At 31.9% G+C, this 25,170-nt stretch overlaps 3 protein-coding genes, 1 long non-coding RNA gene and 1 other non-coding gene across 8 annotated transcripts in view; all 5 read right to left on the bottom strand.

Annotated features, from left to right (window-relative positions):
- LOC129898676 (uncharacterized) overlaps positions 1-111 on the bottom strand; it is a 32,997-nt gene extending 32,886 nt beyond the window's left edge. The window contains exon 1 of the long non-coding RNA XR_008769428.1: positions 50-111. This is a non-coding gene — a long non-coding RNA (uncharacterized LOC129898676). The remainder of the gene's footprint in view (positions 1-49) is intronic.
- Positions 112-818: 707 nt separating this feature from the next.
- On the bottom strand, positions 819-6,483 carry LOC129900333 (succinate dehydrogenase subunit 7B, mitochondrial-like). 3 transcript variants are annotated; one of them, XM_055975284.1, is made up of 6 exons: positions 6,330-6,483; positions 6,095-6,255; positions 5,169-5,211; positions 5,001-5,069; positions 3,572-3,674; positions 819-1,325 (listed from the first exon to the last, which is right to left on the bottom strand). In XM_055975284.1, exons 1-6 carry the CDS (start codon positions 6,372-6,374, stop codon positions 1,252-1,254), a joined length of 495 nt encoding a protein of 164 aa, XP_055831259.1. In that variant the 5' UTR covers positions 6,375-6,483; the 3' UTR covers positions 819-1,251. The 3 variants fall into 3 exon arrangements, with proteins under 3 accessions (XP_055831259.1, XP_055831262.1, XP_055831260.1); XM_055975287.1 differs by having other exon boundaries at positions 5,001-5,066; XM_055975285.1 differs by having other exon boundaries at positions 5,172-5,211.
- A 7,163-nt stretch (positions 6,484-13,646) lies between these two features.
- On the bottom strand, positions 13,647-17,215 carry LOC129900666 (endoglucanase 16). Its single transcript, XM_055975681.1, has 8 exons — positions 16,994-17,215; positions 15,834-16,046; positions 15,432-15,632; positions 15,263-15,340; positions 14,880-15,029; positions 14,667-14,775; positions 14,404-14,567; positions 13,647-14,324 (listed from the first exon to the last, which is right to left on the bottom strand). The coding sequence occupies exons 1-8, from the start codon at positions 17,213-17,215 to the stop codon at positions 13,992-13,994; spliced, it is 1,470 nt and encodes a 489-aa protein (XP_055831656.1). The 3' UTR covers positions 13,647-13,991.
- Positions 17,216-17,963: 748 nt separating this feature from the next.
- TRNAS-GCU (transfer RNA serine (anticodon GCU)) lies at positions 17,964-18,045 on the bottom strand. The gene has a single exon. It is a non-coding gene; the product is annotated as a tRNA-Ser (tRNA).
- A 2,056-nt stretch (positions 18,046-20,101) lies between these two features.
- Positions 20,102-21,258, bottom strand: LOC129900421 (uncharacterized). 2 transcript variants are annotated; one of them, XM_055975396.1, is made up of 2 exons: positions 21,053-21,258; positions 20,102-20,793 (listed from the first exon to the last, which is right to left on the bottom strand). In XM_055975396.1, exon 2 carries the CDS (start codon positions 20,775-20,777, stop codon positions 20,325-20,327), a length of 453 nt encoding a protein of 150 aa, XP_055831371.1. In that variant the 5' UTR covers positions 20,778-20,793; positions 21,053-21,258; the 3' UTR covers positions 20,102-20,324. The 2 variants fall into 2 exon arrangements, with proteins under 2 accessions (XP_055831371.1, XP_055831370.1); XM_055975395.1 differs by having other exon boundaries at positions 20,102-20,800; positions 21,053-21,237.
- Between the last annotated feature and the right edge of the window lie 3,912 nt (positions 21,259-25,170).

The raw sequence follows: 25,170 nt of genomic DNA, 5'->3' as shown, positions 1-25,170 counted from the left end.
ATTCAAAAGATTTTACAAACACAATTTTGCATAAGAAGATATGTCTCACCGTGATTAGGGTTTCAAATCCTGCTCTGAGGTGCGGCTGCTTCCTTTACCGGCAAAGAGATGCAGAACTCCCAAAACTCTCACCCTGATCAGATTATATATAGGTGGAAAAGGGCAATATAGTAATTGTATTATAGTGAAACTATTTGGTGATTTACACTTGAAGTGCATATGTTTTGGAATAATGACTGTTGAGTCTCTCAAGTTTAAGGAATTTCACGTTTATGGCATTAAAATCCCTTTATTAAGATCAATAAAACTATGTTAATGCCACTTGAGCAACGATAGAGTAAGTTTCCTTTAAAAAACTAGAAAAACGTCAAACCTCAAAATCATAAGCATTGTGATGAGAAAAGTAATATTTTTGCATAACAACGATTGAATTTAAAGTTTAGTTTATTGAGAAAATATAATCATACAAAATAAAATGTTTCTTACTTTAAGGTTGTAAATTTACTTTGATTATCTATCTCGTCAACAATATATATTTTTTTCCTAATTAGCTCGCAAATATAGTTTCAAGTTCCATTATTTTTCCTCAAACGACACATCCATTCATTGAGCAACTCAAACTCGAAACGGATAAAAATACTAACCACTCCATTATAATTCTTAAAGATTTGCTTCTTGACATAGGCTTCTCTATAAATTTTCGTTCTGTTGGATGTCATGAAGGGACTTGTTGACATAGAATCATGGCCAATATTTACTTGAGTTGGGACCAATCTCATTTAGCAATCAGATTATCTCCCCAAAAGAAATACCATGGATTTAGCATCATTCACTAGCACAGATGCGACAAACATTACAATTAGCAGAATAGTAATACATAGGCAGTTGCATTGGTGCATCCAAAAACCAAAATTACTTCCAAGATCTGAAGGTAAGGCCTTCTTTAGCGACGGAAACATTAAATGAAAGCATCATAATTGAAGGTGAGAAAATCTCACCAGGAACCACATACATTTTAGAGCATTCAAACATTAAGTTCAAATAAAACCAAAATTTGCATGCAAAGTTCTTGGTGTTGAATGCAGCCTCAACTGTTTGGAGCCATCTTATTTTCATATCACCAACCCAAACAAAAGTCAAAACACGATTTTCATGTACTTAGTATCAAGATAATGGACCTTCATTATCCCATTCTCCCCATGTTTTGGAGAATTAAGGCAGTCAAGAAATGCAAAAGCAGAATGCTATGCATTATGTGCTTCCTTCTGCCATCTTCCTTGCTTCTTCCCGCATAACAGCTCTCACATATATCTCATAACAACATCCTGTAAATACAAATTAGGAAGATCAGAATGTCAGTTTCAAAAGTATTAGCAATCAACAGAAATGGTGAAACTTACAAACAGATCCATATCAATTGTTGCAAATTGCAGGCAAAACAAGCCATGTAGAGTAGCTTTTTCAGGATGAAGACAACAAATAGCAGCCCAATAACAGTAAAGAGACGCCACAAGGAACATAATTAATAGCCTCTGAATAAGACGGAGTTGGATACAAATCAACAGTGAAGAAGCTACTAATGTTCTTAATAATTTCAAATATAAATGAGACACCAATACTTATGAAGGCCAGAAACTGATCATTGCAAATTATATTAAGAGCAGCGTAGATCATGTCGCTCTAAGAGCACCAAAGGGTGGCTGATATCAGATGTTGCATAGAACATATAAGCCTCTGAACAAGATCTGGACATAACTCAACATAGCAGAAGGCTTTAGGTTTTCGTTTTTCCTTTGTTGGGGAATAATAGGTAATAGCAGAAGGTTCTAAAGCACTTTCAATGGCTTTGAACTTATATGACTGAGAAACGAATGACATGGATCTGATTATCATCGAAAACTAAAAACTCATGGAGGGTAGTAAGACTATTAGTGACATGGTGTTACTACACTCAGACCAACTTGTTTTGAGACTGACATCTATAACAAGCCACAAGTAATAAAAGTGCAGCCCGGTGCACAAAACATCCGTCGTTTGCAGGGTCCGGAAAAGGGCCACACCCCAAGTAATAAAAAGCAAAAAACCATAGTGTTATCCTGACTGTTATGATCATTCTTATTTCCATTTCTAGAAGTTGGAGAAAAGAGGGGCATAAGAAACCTTAGTTCATCAGAAATATACAGGGAGATTTCAATCATAAATACATTGTGCCCTTCAGAACACTTGCATATTCCTTTCCAAGTTTCCCTCCTTTCACCTCTTTACCCCAGAAAAAGATAAATAAACACTATATTTATATATCCAACCACCATATGCCCAAAAAAAGGAAAAAGAAAAAAAGAAGCAGCAACTCCTAGCTGGTAAGAGAAAGCTGCACTGCTTTTCAAAATCCTACAGCAGTTAATCCATGGGACTGAAATGGAATATTTTTTTTACTACCTTCTTGTTCTGCTTCTATAACCTACATTGAAAATTTCTTTACAATTCTTTTTATCTGTCTCGTTTCAGTGCCTAGAAATGTGCCCCAAGCCCCCAAGACATTGGCAAGTCTAAAGTTAAATTGGAGAAGACAGTTGACGTTCTAGTTTCTTTCTTTTGATAATTTATAGTCAGACAACTTAACGCACTTCCAAGTTATCATGCCCTGAACTTTTCTTATTTATGTCCCTATCAAGCACAAATTCATGTATAGGCCATCCGAGAAGGGAAAGGAGAGACATCAATCTTTCTACAATCATCTTACAAACGAAGGGAGTGCAGCAAATAGTGCAAGAGGAGCATCCCTAATATATGAAATAACTCTTACAACACATTTGGTTTGAGGGATTGGATGAAACAATCATGGTATAAAATTTGGGTTCCATATGACCAAAATTTGTCACAGGACAGCCCGGTGCACTAAGCCCCGCTATGCATGGGGTCCGGTGAAGGGCCGGACGACAATAGTCCATTGTACGCAGCCTTACCCTGCATTTCTGCAAGAGGTTGTTTCCATAGCTCGAACCCGCGACCTCCTAATCAGATGGCAGCAATTTTAACTGGTTAGCAGAAAGCTCCACTTAACCAAAATTTGTCACAGATGATAGATTACTGCATGTCTAATAGTTCTGTGACATTAGTACAGATACCATGCTCTCAACCCCAAGAGAAATGGAATCATGAACCAACGATGGGCTACATGTCTCAATTTGACGAATGTGCTCAGCCAAGGGGATGGCATGAAGAAAGTAACAACTCACAACTTCACTAGCTCTGCAGTACATACCCTTAGGGATCGTTTGGTATGGGGGATGGGATAAACAAAGTTATCCTATGAATTGGGATATTACATGGGATTAGTTATCCCATCATATATGTGGGATAACCTATCCCATCACTATGGTATAAATGGTGAGAAAATAATCCTTGGACTAACTATTACCTCTAACTATACGAAAGATTAAATAATCATGCATTTTATTCCGAGATTATTATTGCTTATCAGTTATCCCTCATACCAAACGACTCCTTAGTCACTTATAGCTACATTCACAAAAAAAAAAAAAAAGTAATATGTGGTGAAGAGCAAAACCTGCTACTACAACAATAGTTAGAACATCTCCCACCCTTTTGAGGATTCGCACACTCTGTTTATGTGATTTAAAGCGTTTCAAGAAGGGATCCGCTGCCAAGAGCTGCCAAAAATAAGAATTGACAAGGATAAATCAGATGGGAAAAAAATAGAGCAAAAAGAAAGAGCTACTGATGGAAACAATTAAACAAGTTCAAATCAAAGCGATCCTAATTGTGGAATTAATAGCTTACAGCATTTTGCCAAGGAAATTTAATGATTTACAATTGAAAGCAAGCCACTCAAATGTTAACTCAACTAAAGAATAAATCATGCACATGGAAATATCAAAGCTCATGCTCATTTTAACATGCGCGCACACACGCATACTATGCTCATTCAAGCACACCTATATTGGAGGCACTATGGAATTTGAGTTTTGACAAACAACCCCATCCCAAGCAACATACACACGAGTAGATAAAATATAAATTGTCTCAAGAAGAAGTCTAATTATGAGAAAAGCCTCCCAAAAATGTTGTACACCAAGCTACAGGAAATACATCTGATACTTCTTTAACATGCTGTAACATGCAAGACATTCTGGGTAATGTCATGCGGCACAACTATTATTTTTGCAGTTTAGCATATTACTATACTAAGAAAGAATGCAACTGTAATTTTCACATTGCTCCTATTGCAACACCACCTGTGCCCTCGATAAAATAGACAGTCTTTTATCTTAAAATGGCTCACAATGATATGTTATCCTCAAGTACTCTTTTTAGTGCAGAAACTACACCAAATTTTTTTAACAAATCAGCTGTGTTAGAACTTAGATGGTTATTGGCACAAAGATAACCAGGATACATTGTATCGATGCCCCCTATCAACCTTGAGGCTACAACAAAAGTATCAATCAATTAGCTAGATTCCTGGTTACACCCAGAACAATTATAAGACAGCTCCTAATATCTCTTTATCAATTCAAATTTTCTTCAGCTCTTCTATAAATATGTCCAGCTTCTTTCTTCAAAAAAACTCAGCTATCCCAAAGTTCCGTTTTTTATTAAAGGAAAGTTAGATTTGGTGGGGAAGACTTTGAATATAAGTGGTATAAACAAAAAATGAGAACCCCTCTACCTCGACGAGGTAGGAGTAAGGTCTGCGTACACTCTATCCTCTCCAAACCTCACATGTAGGATTACACTGGGTATGTTGTTTGTACACAAAAATGGAGAACCAACACAAAATACAGTACTCTTCAAAAAGCACTCAATCCCTAATAGAAACATCATGGGTTCACCAAAAGTTTACTAAAAACAGAAATTGCCCATCCCAATTAAAGCATCAAATCTAAATTTAACGCGAATTTGGATCTTTGAAGTGAAAAAAAAAACTTTGGAGAAACAAGGTCGATTGGTAAAAAGGGGAAAGTGCAAGTACTCACAGCCTTCTCGCGAGCCCCGGGTTCGATATGGATCCCACGTCGTGATAGCATCAAAGATTCATCGGTCTTCTACAATATGATTAAAAAGAGAGATTTAATTAGAACAAATCGTCAGACACACATCAAAAACCAATCAGGGATTTTGAATTGACGAGGATTTTCCACAACCACCATCAAGCTATCGAGTTCAGCAGCAGTGAGTTCACCAGCCCTAGAGAAAAGAGTAAAATATGAAATTTAGATAACTTTGCAACAACTAAAATATCAAAGCAGGAACACTTTGTGCAACACAAAAGATTTGAACAGTTGGTGCAGAACTTTCACATAGCAATAGGCAAAAAGGTTGGACACTACATTACTTGAAACTTCTGTAAATGTGAAAATCATTTTTTTCTACCACTCCCTACTTAAAAAACATGTTCCCTCCCCCCAGAAAATTATCATGGTTTTCCTTCCTCAATACTGCAAAGTTGCAGCAACCTAACATGGTCACATAGGCTAATTTTTAGTCAAGCTACTAGAATTACGTTGACAGCACTATTTGTGTCACGCTATAATCACAACTGAGTGAATGCATCCCCCAAATCGGGATGGGATAGTTTCATCATTCCTTTCTCTCCACCAGCAGGTGATCAATGGCTCTCTCCAGTCTCCACTAACCAAGTAACCGAAAGACAATCAGAATTTTCCTCATTAATCAATCTTAGTTTCTGAACCATAGGCTAGCCCAACTATTGGTTATTTATCAAAAAAAGTGACAAAGTCTTTACAATTTAAGAAATACATCCAATTATGGTTGCAGAAACTGAAGTAACTATTTTCATTTTATTTTGCCAGGGAGGATTCACTATAATTAAGTTTTCCAGGCAAATAACAATACATAGTAATTCAATACCATATAAACATCCCAAAAGGTTAAGAACTTAATATACACCAAAAACAACAATGAGATCAAAATTAGAGCTTTCTTTACATGATTAAATGGGAAGTATTTACCTTTAAGAATGATACCACATGATAAGGGATAAAAAGGATAAGTACAATCAGAATTACATAATTAGTATGGAGAAAAACAAGGAGGAAAAAGTAGTAACCTCTTGCTCATGTCGATATCGGCTTTCTTGCAGGCAATGTTAGCAAAACGACGACCGATACCTTTGATTGATGTCATAGCGAACATGATCTTCTGTTTCCCGTCGACATTCGTGTTTTGAACACGAAGAATGTGCTGAAAATCTTCATTAGCAACCCGCGACTGCACACAACCCGAATCAGAAGCAATTCAAAAGATTTTACAAACACAATTTTGCATAAGAAGATATGTGTCACCATGATTAGGGTTTCAAATCCTGCTCTAAGGTGCGGCTGCTTCATTTACTGGCGAAGAGATGCAGAACTCCCAAAACGTGAAACTATTTGGTGATTTACACTTGAAGTGCATATGTTTTGGAATAATGACTGTTGAGTCTTCAAGTTTAAGGAATTTCATGTTTGTGGCATTAAAATCCTTTATTAAGATCAATAAGACTATGTTAATGCCGTTTTTCCTTTAAAAACGAGAAAAACGTCAAACCTCAAAATCATAATCACAATGCATTGTGATGAGAAAAGTAATATTTTTGCATAACAACAATTGAATTTAAAGTTTAGTTTATTGAAAAAATATAATCATACAGAATAAAATGTTACTTACTTTAAGATTGTAAATTTACTTTAATTACCTATCTCATCTACAATATATTTTTTTTTCCTAATTAGCTCGCAAATATAGTTTCAAGTTCCATTATTTTTCCTCAAGCGACACATCCATTCATTGAGCAACTCAAACTCGAAACGGATAAAAATACTAACCACTCCATTATAATTCTTAAAGATTTGCTTCTTGACATAGGCTTCTCTATAAATTTTCGTTCTGTTGGATGTCATCAAGGGACTTGTTGACATAGAATCATGGCCAATATTTACTTGAGTTGGGACCAATCTCATTTAGCAATCAAATTATCTCCCAGAGGACTTCCAAACGATAAATTAAGCCCCATGGATAAGACTTAGACTAAGAACTTCACAAGTTACACCCCATGGTCAAAACTTAATACTACTACATTGTGTCTTGATTTATCATATGTTCTATATCTCTTGCCTCTTAGCCCAAGAACTTCCAAACAATAAGTTAAGCCCTATGGGCAAGACTTAGACCAAGAATTTCACAAGTTGCTTTTTATGGGCAAGACTTGACGCTATTACATTGTGTCTTGATTTATCATATTCTCTATAACTCTTGCCTCTTAGCCCAAGGACTTTCAAACAACAAGTTAAGTTTCATAGGCAAGACTTGACACTACCACATTAAATATTGATTTATTAGATGTTCTATAACTCTTGCCTTAGAGGCAAAACTTAGCCCAAGAACTTCAAAGAACTATTTGCGCCTCCTGAACAATATTTTGCAATATTTTTACTAAGTCTAACTTTTGGGGTTGCCTTAAAGGCGGAACATAGCTCAAGGGTTAAAAAAAACAGCATATGCATCATGGGAAATAGTTTACACTGTTTCACTATGTCTATCTTATGAAATGCTCTATAACTCTTATCTTAGAGGCAAGACTTACCCAAAGGACTTTTAAATAACAAGTTGCGCCTCATGGACAATAATTTTCATCATTTTCACTGAGTCAAATTTATGAGGAATACAATAACTTTTGTCTTAGAATCAATGAAAAAAGATTTTAAAAAAAATAGAAGTAGAGAAAAAAAGAAAAAGAAAATGAAAATGGAAAAAAAAATAAAAAGAGAAATAAATAATCAATAAAAGAAAAATAAAAAAAGGAGAAAAAAAATAGAACTTAAGAAAAGAAAAAAAAACGGAAAAAAATGAAAAGAAAAAAAAACGAAAAAAAGAAATAAAAGAGACGAGAAAAAATAATAAATAAAAAAATAAAGAAAGAGAAAAATTAAAAAAAAAAAAAAAAATTGAGAGGCAATTGAAAATGGAGAGGTTTAAAAAATATTTAAGGTGTAGAGGATAAAAATGTACTTTGACTCAATTTAAAATGGAAGAAATGACATTTTATTGTAAGACTTCTCCCATGGAGGGCAAAATATCAAGAACACTACATTTGAGGGATATTCTATATAATTTTCGATGAAAAACTTTGCTTTTAAAATCAAACTCCCCCCTTAACTTTGAACAACAATCAAACTCTCTCATTTATTCCATGCATTGTCCATTTTACCCTTGTTATATCGCATCTATTTAATATCTTTATGTTATATATAATTTACTTTTTAACATAAATATTTATAATTTTTTCTTTAAGTTCTTTAACATTATAAGTAGAATAATATTTTTAAGAATTTATCACAAAATTTAATTTATTCTTATGAATGTTATTTCAATATAATATGCATTAAGTGTGTGTATGCATATATACACATATTTTTTCTTTTCTCCACTATTTTACTCCATGCGTTTTATATTATTTGACTTTTTTTGATATATATGACACCCCTTAAAAAAAAATAGAGGTGTATTTTACTAAACTAACATTATTAATAATATTTTGAAACCTTTAATTTGATTATTACTACTTTATCCAGTTATTTAACTTTAAGGGTAAAAGATATTAAAATTTTCTTAATTTTCATAAATTGGACAAGTAAATTAAAATAACTATTTTTAGAATGAGAGTCAAGTAATATAAATGGCGGTGAATATTCTCTTCTATATAAATAAACAAGTTTTGATTGACATTGATGGAGTATTACATAAATTATAATCTAAAATAATTTAAAATCTAAATAATACAATCTTTAAAAAATTGTCCTTAATTAAATTAATTATTTGTATAGTTAGTATTCTCTGCTATTTTCACTTGTATAAATAAATATTAGAGTTTTGATTATTATTAATAAAATTAATTTTCTCATTATGCTAATTTACTTCATTATAGAACATCATTAACTTATATACTAATTAGAATTTTTCACCCTTTTGTCCAAAAAATATTGTTTATGATTTTATAAAAAAAATTGTTACATTAAATAAAAAAATGAAAATATCATGATTTCTAAAAAAGTAAAAAAAAAAATTGATAATGAAAAGGTATAATAGGCATTTTAAAATTTTAATTAGGGTAAAGAGAGGAATTTGATTATTGTTAAAAATTGAGAGGACAATTTGATTTTAAAAGGAAAGTTGGAGGTGAAAATGATTTTCACCCATTTTCCGAATGATATGTTTATTTGTTTGATCCATTTTGAACGTTTTTTTGTTTAGTTTTAATAAATAAGTGCTTTGGCCATATTTTAATTAAAAAAATTCTCAAAAAACGCGTGTTTTAATATAAATATAATATTTGAATAATTTTTTTTTATTTTTCTTTATCTATATCTCACCTCTACGAGGAAATGGGAAATATGGGTGAGGGCTTGGCGATGGTTTGTTTAGATATAAGATATATATTTATTTTTTTAATTTTAGAAACTTAATGTCAAAACTACACAAATTTTTAAATTGTTTATTTTGTTTATCACGTCAACTATTTATTTAAGGGAAAAAATGAAAAATGGATTGTTTTTAGTTTGATCTTTAGTTCTTTTTTGCAGGTTATTTTTAATCATCCATATTTGTTTTACAATATGAGAAGTTTTACAATTTATTTAGAATTTAAAGGGAATGAGAAGTTTTAAAACTATCTATTTAAATTGTAATTGTCAATAAAAAATACGTGAATTAAGGTGTAGTTGGATTGGTTTGCCTTCATTTTGTATTTTTTAAAAATTTTAAATGCTTTTTTTTTGTCTTTTATTGAATATGAAATTTTAAATATTTAATATTAATTTTTCCAATATTCAATGTTTTTTAATTGTTTAGAATAAACTTCAAAAAATTGAGTTGATAATTTAAGATTATCTAATTAGATGTTAATTTTAAATAAGAATTTTAAATTAATTTTTAAATTATCCAGGTTTTTAAAATAGTAATATTTTAAAATAATTTATAATTACTATTAGTTTCAAGAAAACATGTGTATACAGTGATGTTAACTGCACGTTTTGTTTATATTATATTGTTTTTAAAAATAATAATTATTTATATATAGAATATAGGTTCAAATTTTAAATTTTTTTATATAATATAAATTAATTTTTAGTCTACCCAAGTTTTTAAAATAGTATTGTTTTTAAATGATTTATAATTACTGTAGTTTCAAGAAAAAATGTGTAAACAGTGATGTTAACCGCATGTTTTGCTTATATTGTATTATTTTTAAAATAATAATTATTTCTATATAGAATTATATTTTATTATTTTTAAAAGTAATAACTATTTATATATAGAATATAGGTTCAAATTTTAAAAACTTTTTAAAATTTTAAAATAATAACTAATAATTGTGCTAACTAATTGTTTGTCCTAAAATGTCTTGTTAGAATGCCACTTGACTTAATGTGGTGGCTTTATCCTCCCCTATTAATAATATATATATAGATTGGTTTTTTTAGGTAAGCAATTTTAACCCAATAAACATTTTGTCTATTTTTTTTTCTTTTTGAAATCTATCTATTATTATTAATGGAAGAAATTATAATATAATTGATTTTTCCTTCCTAAAATTATGCTCTTTAATTTTGATTAATAACCCTTTTTTTAAAATGTATTTATTATTATTATTATTATTGGAAAGGAAATTAAAATCTACTGATTTTCCCTCCCTCTTTAGTTTGTATCACAAGAAAATATCTAGTAACTCTATGATTTATTTACTGTTGTATGTTGATGATATGCTCATTGTTGCTAACAACATCACAGAAATAAATATTTCGAAGAAACTATTGAGCAAGAAATTTGACATGAAGAATTTGGGAGCTGCAAAGAAAAATTTTGGAATGGAGATTTCAAGAGAAGATGGTGTTGTACATCTACATCGAAAAGGTTCTTGAAAGATTCAATATGCAGATGAGCAAGCCTATAAGTACACCATTAGCTTCTCATTTTAAGCTTTCAGAGTTACAAATGCTCCGTCTGGGTATGAGGTGGAGCATATGTCAAAAGTTCCTTATGCTAGCGCAGTTGGTAGCATTATGTATGCTATGGTGTGCACACGTCCAAATATTGCTCAATCTGTAAGTATGGTAAGCAGGTACATAGTCAATTCAGGAAAAAGGCATTAGGAAGCTGTCAAGTGGGTATTGAGATATCTCAAAGGAGCTTCTCATGTTGGCCTAACTTTTCGGAAAAGTGAAGATATTTTAATTCTCGGTTATGTGGATTCTGACTAAGCAGGGGATTTTGATCAAAGAAGGTCCACAATTGGATACATTTTTACTGTCGTTGGAAATCAACTTTACAGTCGATTGTCGCCTTGTCTACAACTAGGGTTGTACAGGACAAACCGATAAATCGCACCAAACCGACAAACCGAACCAAATCGGGAAAAAAACCCGATTAGTGGTTTGATTTGACTTGATTTGGTGTTTGGAAAAAAAACTCGACCATTATAGGGTTGGTTTGGTTTTAACTAAAAAAAGTCAAACCGAACCCAAATCGACCCGATTATAAATATACTACTTTTAAATTATGTTATACATAAGAATATTTATTAAAATATAATTTATAAATATTTTTTAAAATTTTTTCATAATTTTTATTTTCTTTCTTACATTTAGATTTGGAGTTGAAAAGCCCATCTAAATAATATACAAAAAAAAACCATCTTATAAAGTTATATTATAAAGTTAAAACTTCAAACAGTGTTCTGCCTCCATCTTATACGTTGATATTTTGTACTAGAACTCTTTTTAAGAAGCACTGCTCTGTGTTTTTTATTAGATACTATGACAAACCCGAGTAACCCGAAAAACCCGAAAAAAACCGAAAAACCCGAAAAAACCCGAAAAAAATTAATATCGAAAAACCCGACTTTATTGGTTTGGTTTGGTTTATAGATTTAATAACCCGACACAAATGGTTTGGTTTGATTTGTAAAAAATCCAAACCAACCCGGTCTATGTACACCCCTATCTACAACAAAGGAAAAATATATGACAGCAACAGAGGCAGTTAAAGAAGCTATCTAGTTGATAGGTTTGGTGTCAGAATTAAGTTTGGTTCAACTGAAATCAACTCTAACATGTGATAGTCAAAGTGCTATCCATTTGATTAAAAATCAAAGATTTCATGAGCACAATAAACATAGTGATGTCAGGTTCCATTTCATTCGAGATGTAGTTGAAGAGGGAGCTATCAAGATTGAGAAGGTTATCACAGTCAATAACGCTGCAGTAATGCTGACCAAAATAGTCCCGCTTGCCAAGTTTGCACACTGTAAGGACTTGGCGGGAGTATGCATCAAATGATGCAAACTCTAGGAGAACAACTGCTAGGTGGAACTAGTATGTTCAACAAAGGTTTGATTCTTCTTGTTTCTTACAATGGAATTGCCCAGTAAGCTTAGAAGTTTTGGCTGGAGTTGTTCATACGCATGCTCGGAACGCAAACCATGGTGGAGATTGAAAGAGTTGAGGTTGAAGACACAATCAAAAGTTACTGAAATAAAGTTGAAAATGGAGAACCTTGCTAAGGTAGAGATTTGTTAAAATTGACAAGATTCTAAATAGTCTTAATGTAGTAACTTGGTAGGTGAAAGTTTGGTAAACTTGATATGTGAAAGTTTTGTAAACTTTGACATCTTGACAAAATGTGATGTCATGGATGACATAAAGAGCAAGAATTTATTCCTATAAATAGATAGCTCTTGATTTATTTGAAACACACATCAAAAACATTTATTTCTTGTCTTCTCATATTCTAAGGCATTTTCAAAATAGATTAGAAGAGTAGAGAATTGATAGAGTAATTCTCTTAGTTGTATTTGGGATCTCTCATCTTTCTTTGTTAATATAAAAGCAGTTGTTCTCTGGTGGACGTAGAATCATTCTAATTCGAACCACGTTAAATATTGTTGTTCTTCCTTGTTCTTTATATTTTCACATTTCCGCTAACATAAAGATTTTTATTATTATACTTTTGAGTTTCTTCAGCTAACTAAACAAATGAATAAGGGGGAAACTAACTCCCTCATCCCCTCTCAATTTAGAATTGAGTGCCTTAAGCATTAAAGTAATATTATTTCATTTATACTTCACTATTTATTATTTTATTAATTGAATATTTTATAATAATAATAATAATAATAATTTAGTATAGGGGTAAAATGGTAATCCAACTTTGGAGTTTGAAACTTTCCACTTTTATTAATATATGATATATGATATGATATGATGATTGTTAGGTTAGAAATCTATGGTTTCCTTATTAATATGACTGATCTGTTGTTCTTTTCCACATTTGTGCCCTCTCTTTTGTCACCAATTTAGAAACAATGTTTTACCTGTCAAGTACTATTTGTTTTGGGGAATGTTACAAACGTTTACCTGGCTATTATACCGACGTTTCATCTGTATGACTGCTATTGATTCTAGTACTGTTATGAGAAAATTTGATGTTGAATTGACAATGTCATTCACTTTCCCATATATGTGCTCTTCCCTGGAAAAAAAATGGAAATTGATTGCCATAGACATGCATGTGTTGTTAGATTTTTCAAACGACAAGTGCAGTCCGCTGTTAGAAATAACTAACTTAGAATTGGAATGACTTTTATACAAAATACTGTCTGCATACAAATATACACAACATTCATATGTAAAACCACCACACTTCTTGGGTGCACACTTCAATCTTTTGTACTAATCAATATTGCAGATCTACACCATCAAAAGAAACCTATTTTAAGATAAACACATTAATCCGTAGAAAAGAGCTAGAGACAAAGTCGAGCTTATTTGCTCAATCCCTTGCAGCCAGCTACGCAGCATGTCACTATATAGGACCTACAAAGACATTATATAGACTCTCATGAATTCATCTGCAAAAATAACTTATACACCTTTGTAAATCTTCGCCATGATGAAAATCTACTTAGGTGATCAAGACGGGGAATGGTGCTTCGTGAGCTTTGCAAGGATACCAACGGCCAAAGAATTTGTATATGTTGTCGGCTCAGTCATGGATGAACTTGAACGACGATCTTCAAAGTTATCATTTCGATCAGGACCACCAACAATGGCACCTGTTAGCTCATTAGCATTGGGTTTTTCTGTGTTGTACCAGTAAACGAAACTCATGGAGCAGTCCACCAATTTGTTTGGAGACATTTTTGGGACAGAGGCACCTCTATGATGAGCTTGAGTTGGAGGTTTGTTCCCAAAACCAACCATGTATGATTTTCCTCTCGGGTTTTTCCCTAGTAAATAGTCCATCTGCATTTTTTTATTGAAACAGCTAAGTAAATTGTTAGATGCATCAGAAAAGTGCTACTAATATGAACAAATTCACTACCTGTTGCTTGGCAAAGGCCATGAGATCAGCAGAATCTAACTGTTTATTACCACAGCTGACCGTTTGCTTGTACTTGGCTAGATAATCACTATAAGCGCTAAGCAGAAAAGCTGTGCCAGTAACATATTGAGAATTGGCTCCATCTCTAAGGTGAATCAGACCCCCTGATCATAAATTAGACATTTGGCAGTTCATATACTTGTTGAACCAGATGAATAGATAATATACATGGATCGAGTTTATATGTAGAAACAAAGACTTACCTGGAGACATATGAACCTGGTGATAAGGGCTATGTGGATGGTTTGAGCAAACAAAACCATCAGCTTGTTGCTTAAAGTTGGCCAAGTCTTTCTCCCCTTCAAAATAGAACTGCATTTTGTGGACGAAACATTAACACTTTTTCGACCACAAAGTGTGCCACCGTGGTACCTGGCACTTCACATCTATTCAAAGAAAGGATTTTTAACTATTACCTCAGAGAGGAGTATTTGAGCTCCAGCATATTTAAGGTCCCAGCTAAATTCAGCTACAGTTGCAGTAGTAGCCTCTTCTGTGATGAATTCCAAGTATGCTGGCCTCCTGGTTGCTCTATACAACCATGTTGCAGCCCACAACAACTCATCCTACATTTTGCACATTTTTGAAGTTAACTTTCATATGCAACTAATTAACCATCTAAAATGAATATAATTAAGGGAGTTGATTTCTCATAGGGTCACTCGACTCATAGTTATTAGAAAGTCAACCTTGTTGATTCCAATTTTTTTTAACAAAGAAAGTGACTTTCTGGGATAATAACTATTAGTTGAATGACCATATGAGAAATCAACCCGTAATTAAGGGATAGGCATGTTACATGATAGCCAGAAAAGGAGCAATAGAAAGGACATTCCCCATCATAGGTTCCTTTATGGCTTTTGGCAAACTGAAAAAGCTGAGTCACAGACGAAGAGAACACTATGAGCATAAAATTAGGAGTTTGGCCAAATGAAATAAAGATACGACAATGAGGATGAGATTAGTACTAGTTTAGCTTTATTTAGAAGTCGACGGGAATAGTTACGATCAGTTCCACGAAATACAATAGAAGCAGCAGCCATTGCTGCAGAAGTCTCAGCAGCAATCTCTGTTCCAGGATTATTCTGGTCTATCATTAGCACAGTTCTCGGAGTTTTCATGTTCTCTGGCCTTGTCCAACATTCATGATCTTTCACTGGATCCCCAACCTTTAAAAACCAATGCACAATTTTAATCTTGAACATTCAATAACTACATATTTCTGGAGAAATTTACACCTACATGACCTATAAGCTTGTGTCAAGGTAGGCTGCCTACATCACACCCAAGGGATGTAGGCGTGCGTCTCTTCCCCTGAAATGTGTGAATGCGGGATGCTTTATACACTGGGTAGGGACTAATTTGATTACCTGGACGTAGAGGCGATTGCGTTTGGCACTGGCTTTCAAGAAATAATCAGTACCCCATTTGATGGCAGAGCGAACATTTTCCAATTCTCCAGCAGATTGGAGGTGTGAGTGATAAGCAATAGCAGCCCACGCTAAGGTTGTTACAGTGAAAGCCATTGGAAGCCCATATTTCACATTGTCTCCGGCATCATAGTATCCTCCTACAAGGTCCACCTATATATAAAAGCAAAAAATTATTACACAATTTCAGTGCAAAAATTTACATGTTTTTTCTTCATCTATAGCTAATTGGCAGAAATTATTACTTCCTCTCTCCAATTTCCTTTCTTCCTTTCTATTATATCCCTAACATAATGTCATATTTCTATATTTAGAAAAATTAAATTTTAACATTTCTCATTTTACTTAACCACACAAATATAATGTCTAAGAGCCCGTTTGGATGGGCTTTTTGACCAACTTTGGTCAAACCAACTTATAAGCTCCTTTTTAGATTTTGGACGTGTTTGCCTAATGCTAACTTTAAGCCATAAAATTTTTAAAGTCAGTCAAAAATGAAAAGTTAGAATTTCTAACTTTTTTTTCTAAGTGTTTAAAGCCATTTTGTTTGACCATGAAAATTATTTTTATATCCCTTATATTTTAACTAAATTCCCAAACTACCCTTTTTATTCTTTTAATCCTAAAATTCAAACACTTATTTTCAACATAAGCACTTTTATCCAAACACTCAACTACTTATTTATAAAAATAACTTTCAGCACTTCATTCATAAAAGTTGCTTTTTTTAAACTCATCCAAACGGCTCTAAGATTTTTTTTAAATCACAAGTTTTAAAAATTCCTTTTATTTCTTAAATTCTATGCCCCAATCCGCGTCTCCCAATTCGAAACACGTATAGGAAGCTACTTTATGCCTTAAAGTCAATGGGTTCTAAACGAACACTATGCTATATGTATACATTCTTTCTTTTTGGATATGTATGTATACATAGTTCGAATAAAAAATAGACCCCAGCCGTGATTCGCCTTTGCATAGGATCAAAAATATTTTTAAAAAGGGGTAATTAAGAGGTTGTTGAAAGAATTAGGTTCGAATAAATTTCCAGGGTTCCTCGTCCTTTTGAAATACAAACATGAAATCGTCGAACTAGCTCTTACATTTGCAGACTTTCCATCTTCAAGGGCAGAATCTCCTCTCCATGAAGGCCTGTGTTTAGGTGGAAGTTTTCCTGACCTCTGTGCCTCCAAAAAAATAATGGATTTGGTAAGGGCATCTTGGTAATTAAAATCTCCATGTACAACAACAATATGACCTTCAAATATAACGAACCATGCAAGAACAAAGGTTCTAAATGCCTTTAATATAGAAATGTTGTTCATGACTATTAAAAATGATTTAACAAAGTGAGGAATAAATGAATAATTAAGCACCAAGAAGGATGATTATGAAATTAAAGTATGTCATCATTAATTTGGATAAGTAAAAGAGAGGAAATTAGGAAACAATAGATACTACCCACTCACTCGGAAGTTAGATGGTAATGGTGTTTGTTTAAGATATTTTTTTTTGGGTCCTGAGGTGGTGGCTTTGTGAAATTAGAATGGCTGGAAATAATAGTATTAAGTTAGTTACGGGCGTTTGATGTAGAATGTGTTTTTTTTTAAAATAAAAAAATGTTATGTTTTACTTGAGTTGTTATCATAGAGAGGCCTGGCCCGTAAACTGGCCCCCTTAAAAATCTATTACTTAATCAAGAATAAAAACAGTCAATCTAGTTATAGGATTACTCTGAATATACTGTTATTGTTGTATATTTTTTTTAAAAAGAATCGAACTAAAAAAATGAAAAAACAAGGTCCGGCGATTCAGCGAGAATAAAATCTTTAATATGTGTTTTGCAAGGGAATAACACTTTGAATATCCCTGTAGTGTCACACATAAATAGGTCTTGCATTGTACGGTCCGAATTCAATCGCGGCTTCATGGGCTCCGGACATCGAATAAGAAAACAAAAACAAAAAAAATCACGTTGAATATCTTAATTTTGTTTTTCTTCTTTCAATTTACTTTATTAACTTGTACTAATAATAATATAAAAGTTTGTCAATGTGGAAAAAAAAAAAACATCGTCGCCTGAGAGATTCGAACTCTCGCGGGGAAACCCCATGTACTTAGCAGGCACACGCCTTAACCACTCGGCCAAAGCGACGGATGTTAAACAATCAATCAAGGTTTTATATCACAATTTACTATTTCATGATTAGTAAACCAAATGCAACTTTACAAATACAAATATATTTATACTTTATGCTATCATATTGTAGTATTTTTTTTTAAAATATATATATAAATAGACAAATCAACTGTTATAAAAAAAATGACATTGCCATAAATAGTTTTCTTGAATTATTATGCCTGCAATTGATACGATAGAAATTCAATAACACTATGTTCGTGAGATAACTTTATCCATTTTTAATCACTACTCTTATACATTTTATCCTTCTCCTTCTTTGAAATACTTTTTTTAAAAATCAATGTTAATATTAGTTGAGGGTCAGAAAGACTAATAGATGTGGAGATCGATAATAGAGTGAATCATGATTTCATTTTAAAGATTATCTCAACATATGATCATTTTTCATATTGCTGTCTTTCTCAAAAAATAATTTTAATAATTTTTCTATATTATTGTTGATTTATTTGAATTTCTTTGTATAATAATTGAAAATTTTGTTTCTATTTATTTTTTAATATTAAAAAATAAAAATTGAAGACATATGACACTTACGTCCGAAGACATTTTTTTCAAGTATTAAGTCACTCTCTAAGTTTTTCAAGTATTGAGTCATTTTCCTGCGGCTTGTTTGGATGGTGATTTTTTGTGGTATGGTATAGTATGTTTAGGTTGAGAACCACATTTATTTTGATTGTTTCTTTAATTAATGGTATGATATGGTTTGATTGCATAATTTTGTAACCATGAAAACTCTCACTTTTTGAAAATATCAATTTGGTGGTATCCCATTGTTTACCTTTTTTTCCCCAATTATACCCCTACTTAATTTTAAAAATCCTCAAAAAATTTGTCTTCCTGCTCTATGTTTTCCATTCTTCCTTTCTATTAATTCTTCTCGGTTCTCTTTGATTTATTTTTTCCTACGCTATTTGTGTGTTAGTTTCTTGCATTCTTTATTTTTCCTCTTTTTAAAAATACTCAAACGTCTCAAAAAATGAAATCATCAAATTTCTTGATCAAGTTTTTCATGGATAGTCTTTTTCTTGATCTTCCATGTGTTATTCTAATCGTATATCAAGCCATTTTGATGGAAAGAAATCATCTACCATGACGGTTGAATATCCATAGTGAAAAAATTGGAAAATTGGGACAAAATTTAAGCTAGAAAAATTTAATATTTATAATAGTAAAGGACATTTTCATAAATTTATCAGTTACGATACAGTATCATACAATTAAATCAAATAATAAAACTGTATAGTACAATACTACATCATATCATACACTATCCTACATTATAAAGCCATGAAAAATCACTATGGTAAGTCTAAATAACTTTACTCGAAGTAATCGATGCAACTTTCCGAGTTCTGTGTCCTAATCAAAAAACAAATTTAGAATTTTAAGTCAAAAGAGCTAGTAAAATAATTGTTACTAATTTCATTTGAGTGCCTGTCTTTTGGACTAGTGTACAGGCTTTAAAACATGCGCAGTCTTGTCATCGCGACACCAACATGTGTCTAGTGGCATTTTTTCAGGATAGCTTTAATTGATAAATTTGGATGTAAAATTTTACGCGATCTATTTTGATATCATTATTTATATTTATACAATTGGTCTGATTTTGTCTAGTTTAAGCATTTGTATTATTGATTGTTACCATTTGCATTGCAGAGAAAGAAGGGGGGAAAGAGGAGAGGGGAGAGCAAGAAAGTGCTAAGAAAAGAGAGCAAGAGTTTACAAAGAAATTTGCTATAAAATTTTAATTATATATATAAATCATAATTCTTTTAAATTATAAATATATATTATAAATACATATCACTTCTTCGACCTTTTTATTATTGATGTCGTGTTTCCAAAGGAAGGTTTCAATTTTAAAACCACGTGCAGTCAGAAACAGTTCCATTTCCTTTCCCCACGAAAATCTGAAAAGAATAATTCAGAGAAAATCAACCCTTACCCATTGTATCAAATGTAGCTACCAGAAACCAAAACCACCATTCAATTAATCCAGCAATAATCAAAGAGGATAAAACAAGAGTGGTATATTTTCACTTAAAAATAAATAAAACTAACAGCATGGTTATCCTTCAAAATTGAACAATAGTTTAAACTGATTACATCACCTTAAGCAACCAAAATCCCTTAATTCTATTAACCATTTAGTACTGATTTACTTAAAACTAATATCCCTTTCAAAATTACCAACTAATGCAAAAGGCATTCATTTTATCACTAAAATCCATTCAACTATCAATTACTGAAAAACAACTCTGAGATCGAACTAGACCTTGCCTTCTCACCGGACTTGATCTCGGCGAATCCAAACTCCTTAACATCAGCTGCTTCACCGCCGATATCAACTCGTCCGTCCGATTCGGTGGTGGCGTTAGAGCTCTGAACTTGCTGCAGAAATTCATGTGCCGATTCAGAGCCTCCTCTCTCCCAATTCGCCTCTCCGATGACCTCATGATTTCATCCTTTACTGCCTCTGCACACAGTCCGCAAATCCATCGCCCTTCGTTCCTCTCCCTAACCCTCCCTATATACGCCACCGTGCAATCCTCCGTCAATCCGCAGCACTCGCATTTCACTAACTCCACTTCATTCATTTTTGTCTTCACCGGCGCCGATTTTGCTTCGGTTCCGGTTATAACCTCCGCCGCTGCCTCTTTCCTCATCACCGTCTCTGCTTCCATTGCTCAAATTACTGGCCTGAAAACTATTATATATAATTTCCTTCAAAACATATACACAACCGCTTCAAAAATTTGAAATTCAAATCACAAAATCAGCATTTACGCGCAGATCCAGCATTAATGAAATAGGTGAAATTACACCAACTTCAATTCCTCTAGTTAAATACTGAAGATATTATACATCATAAATCTATTAATTTCAACTTCTAAAAATTCGCCTATAATTATGAAACACAGATACAGTACAGAAACTGAAAATCAGGCAGGAATTTTACCGTTTTGGCGAGAATTTTGCTGATGAATAAAGGATGAACGCTTCAGATACTCAAAAATTTTGAATACCACGTACATTTCATAGAGCCTTGTTTGGCTCCGGCTGGATGAATTTATCCTCTTTTGATTCTGAATATTGAATACAGCTGAAATTCACACCTAAAAATTATGGTCATGCCGTAAAACAACAAATTCTCTAGCCGAGAAAGATAAATAATCAAGACCGAAAAATTGGAGTAACAAAGTATAATATTTGATTTCAAAATGTAGTGCATGTTACAATCTCTATGATAATCATCTGATTCTTCAAATAATATGAAATATATTGAACTTGAATTTGATTTAGAGTCAAGGGCTTGAATAGCTTGATCTTGAATCTTCGTCTTCAAATTTAGATTTGAATTATTCGTCACGAACACTTGTACGGTTATGACGAGTAATAAATATGAACAAGTAACTTGATCTCGAACTTTTTGATATTTGTCTTCGTTCTTAATCTTGAACTTGAACTTGAATTTGATTACTTGAACTTTGTAGCTTTGTAGAGAATTTGTGGTCTTTGATCCACGAGCACTCTTCTTGCTTCTTGTTCTTCCAAAACTCCCCTTCTGAGAATAATGAGGACCCCTATTTATAGTTGTAGAGAGTGGTATGAGGGTGAGATTTGATTGATTGGTTTGAACTGACCAATCAGATTTTTTTGGTGAAGAGCTTTAATTTGATTGGTCAGAACATGTCACATATACATGTGACATTATTCTCGTGGCTCATTTAATTTGACTTAGTTTGCCACATAACTTTGACACGTGTCATGATTTTAGTGGTCTATTTAATTTGACTTAGATTGATACCTATCTTTGGCACATGACATAATTCTAGTGGCTTATTTAATTTGACTTAGATCGCCACATAACTTTGACACATGACATAATTTTAGCGGCTTATTTAATTTGACTTGGATTGCCACATAACTTTGACACGTGGCATGAAAATGGAACTCTAGAATGAGATGATATCAGGCTTAACAAAATGGGGTCATCTTTATAGCCCAAATCAATAAATTTGAATTTTTTAATTAAATCCACATTTATTAGACTTAAATAATTGACCCAATTTTATTAATCCAAACTATTTATTTGGACTAATATATTTTGAATTTAATATTAATTAAACCATTTTATAAATTTATATTTAATAAATTTTAAATGATTACACCTCCAAACACCACTTTTGTATATGTGAACAGAGGAGGAGATTCAGCCTCAGGGAGTTTGATTTTCCAGGTACTACCAATATTAATTTATATGAAATGATAAGCTACGTGATGGAAAGATTATGGTAAATTTATCATTAAAATATGATTTATATTTTTTTATAGATAAGTTGTCATTATAATTATTGGAAGTTTGTGTTTACACAATAAAAGTTGTTCACGTCAAAGTTTAGATGGCGGCCGAGTGGTAATATCCGTGTATACACGTAAAATTGGTTTTAAAATTTTTATCGGCCTTTAGTGTTTGCATCTACGAAATAAATGTCTTATATGTATTTGAATATATACGATTATCACTTAATTGTAATTAATTAATAGATATACTTCATTTTAGTAAATTCTTTAATTATAATACATTAAATTTATTTGATATAAATATGTATAATAGATCTTTATGATCGAATTTTTCTTCGGACCCTGTTCATAATGTAATTTTTAGTGCATCGGACTGTCCATCGAGCGTGAAAAAATATTGAACCATAAAATTAAGGTATAGTCATTTAGATAGCGCCTTGAGTTGTACATATCGTGTATATATAGACAAAAGAAAATTGATGATGCTTATCATTATAGTCAAATGGAGTAACATTTAGTCCAAGTTAAACAAGTTTACAAAACATATATGATCCATTCATCTGAGGTTTGACCGTTAAATGAGTTATACAATTAAATTAGAGATGTATTAACTTTTATAGCGGCTCTTTAATTTTTTAATATTTACATGAGAGCTAAGAAATTTCATTTCGTCCAGGTTTTTAGTTTTATGAATTTATGGTGAAATTTATTTTAAGATAATTTTTAATCAAATGGATAATTTTATTATATTCGTAATTTTTAGAGGATGAGAATTAACTATGTAGTATTTTTATTTGTTCCTATTAACTCAATTTCAACCCGATATGTTTATTTATGTATAAATGACAAGCTAAAATATGTTTAGGAGTTCGGATATTAAACATACACGCACTATATATTAAGTTATCTGAACTATTGACTGCCCAATAATTTATTAGTGTATGGTATGAATTTGATTTAGTTATACTTTCATTTCAAGTATAATAAATAGTTTAATAAACATTCTTATTCAAGAAATTTGGTAAATGATATACTATCAATTCTGGAATTGTTCTTTAGCAGAAATACTTGGTCAAATTATTAAAAGGTGCCTACTGAACTATTGCCTTTGGTGTTGTAGATTTTGTCTTTAAGAGCCCGTTTGAATTGGCTTATAAGTTACTTATAAGCTCTTTTCAGTTTTTTTGAGTGTTTGGCTGGCTAATTTAAAGTTATTTTGTGCTTAAAATAAACCACATTAAATAATTGAGTTTATTTTGATGGACTAATTTTAAGCAGTTTTCAACTTATAAGTTACTTAAAATAGTTACTTTTTTTTAAACTTATAAACAGTTTTCAACTTATAAGTTACTTAAAATAGATCCATCCAAACAGGCTTTAAATATGACGTCTTTAATATTTGTTCCTACTGTATATTTAATAAAAATTGTGGGTCAACATAACTGCATGTCCTTATCTATGACTTCTTTATCTTGTCCGATATAAGTTTTGTACGAGTGAAATTATCCAATCTAAATTGTGTAGTACTCTAGTATATAATTCGCTCGCTATGAGTTTAAAGAATTTTTGTCTTATTCGTTATTTAAGTTTTGCAGAAATAAGTTATGCCTCGAATTCTGAAACTGAACTTATATTTTTGTGAACATAAATCCAGTAGGAATTATTAAGTTATGTCTGGTAAGACATATAACTTGTAAGTTCTGAACTGTAGGAATTAAGTGGCATAATTTATTATGTCCTGTAAGACATATTTTGAGTTATACTATGATATGAAAATATAAGCTTATATCAATTTATTTTTTTCTAATGTCAGCGTATTTCAATCACTTTTTTATCACTTAAAATATTAAAAGGCAAAAATTAAAGACAACAAATTTAAGAGACAAAAATTAAAAATTACAAATTTAAAAGACAAAAAATTAAACACGACCCCAAAATTGAGACATTCGTGTGAATGACCCAAATTATGTCCGAAGAGCTATATCAAATTAAACTTGTTGTGTGATATAATACTCCATTTAAAATTAATTTGAAGTACAATAAGAAATTAATATGATCAGGAGGTCACGGGTTCAAGCTTTGGAAATAGCCTCTGGCAGAAATGTAAGGTAAGGTTGCGTACAATAAACCCTTGTGGTCGGGCCCTTTCCCGAACCCTGCGCATAACGGGAACTTTAGTGCACCGGACTGCCCTTTTTAATCAGAAATTAATATAACATTCAGTTCCTAACATTTTTTATAATAGTCAAAAAAATAAAAAAAATTGAAACAATCTTTCCTATGATATTATTTGTAGTAACATTTTGCTCTAATGTTTGAAATATATCCAAACAAACGATGTTATTATAAATAAATTTAACTATAACATTTTGCTCTAATACATTTGTAAATTGTTTAAACGAGTCCCATGCGCAACACGCCTTTATAGAATATAGTATCATCATCATCATTTATGGACAATATTAGTATATTGATTCTTCTCCTTGATTATTTACACGCTTGGGGACATGCAAGCTCTAAATATAATAATGAAAAAAAAACGTGTTTAATACTGTAATTGTGCATACGACTTAATAAATAAATAATGACTTCTTATAATTGCCTAACATTTTAAACAAATCGAATTCAAATGTTATAAATGACGCAGTAAAAGCAGGTAGACACTGCATACTACTTTTTCTATTTTAAAATAAACGAATATTTTAAAGTTCAAAAATGTATTGTTATTTTTTTTAAAAAAATACCCTCTCTTTAACGGATTTGTCATGATTA

Source organism: Solanum dulcamara, chromosome 8, assembly GCF_947179165.1.
Source record: "Solanum dulcamara chromosome 8, daSolDulc1.2, whole genome shotgun sequence".
NCBI lineage: Eukaryota > Viridiplantae > Streptophyta > Magnoliopsida > Solanales > Solanaceae > Solanum > Solanum dulcamara.
Note: the sequence above shows the minus strand (reverse complement) of the source record. Positions and strands in the feature narration are given on the sequence as shown.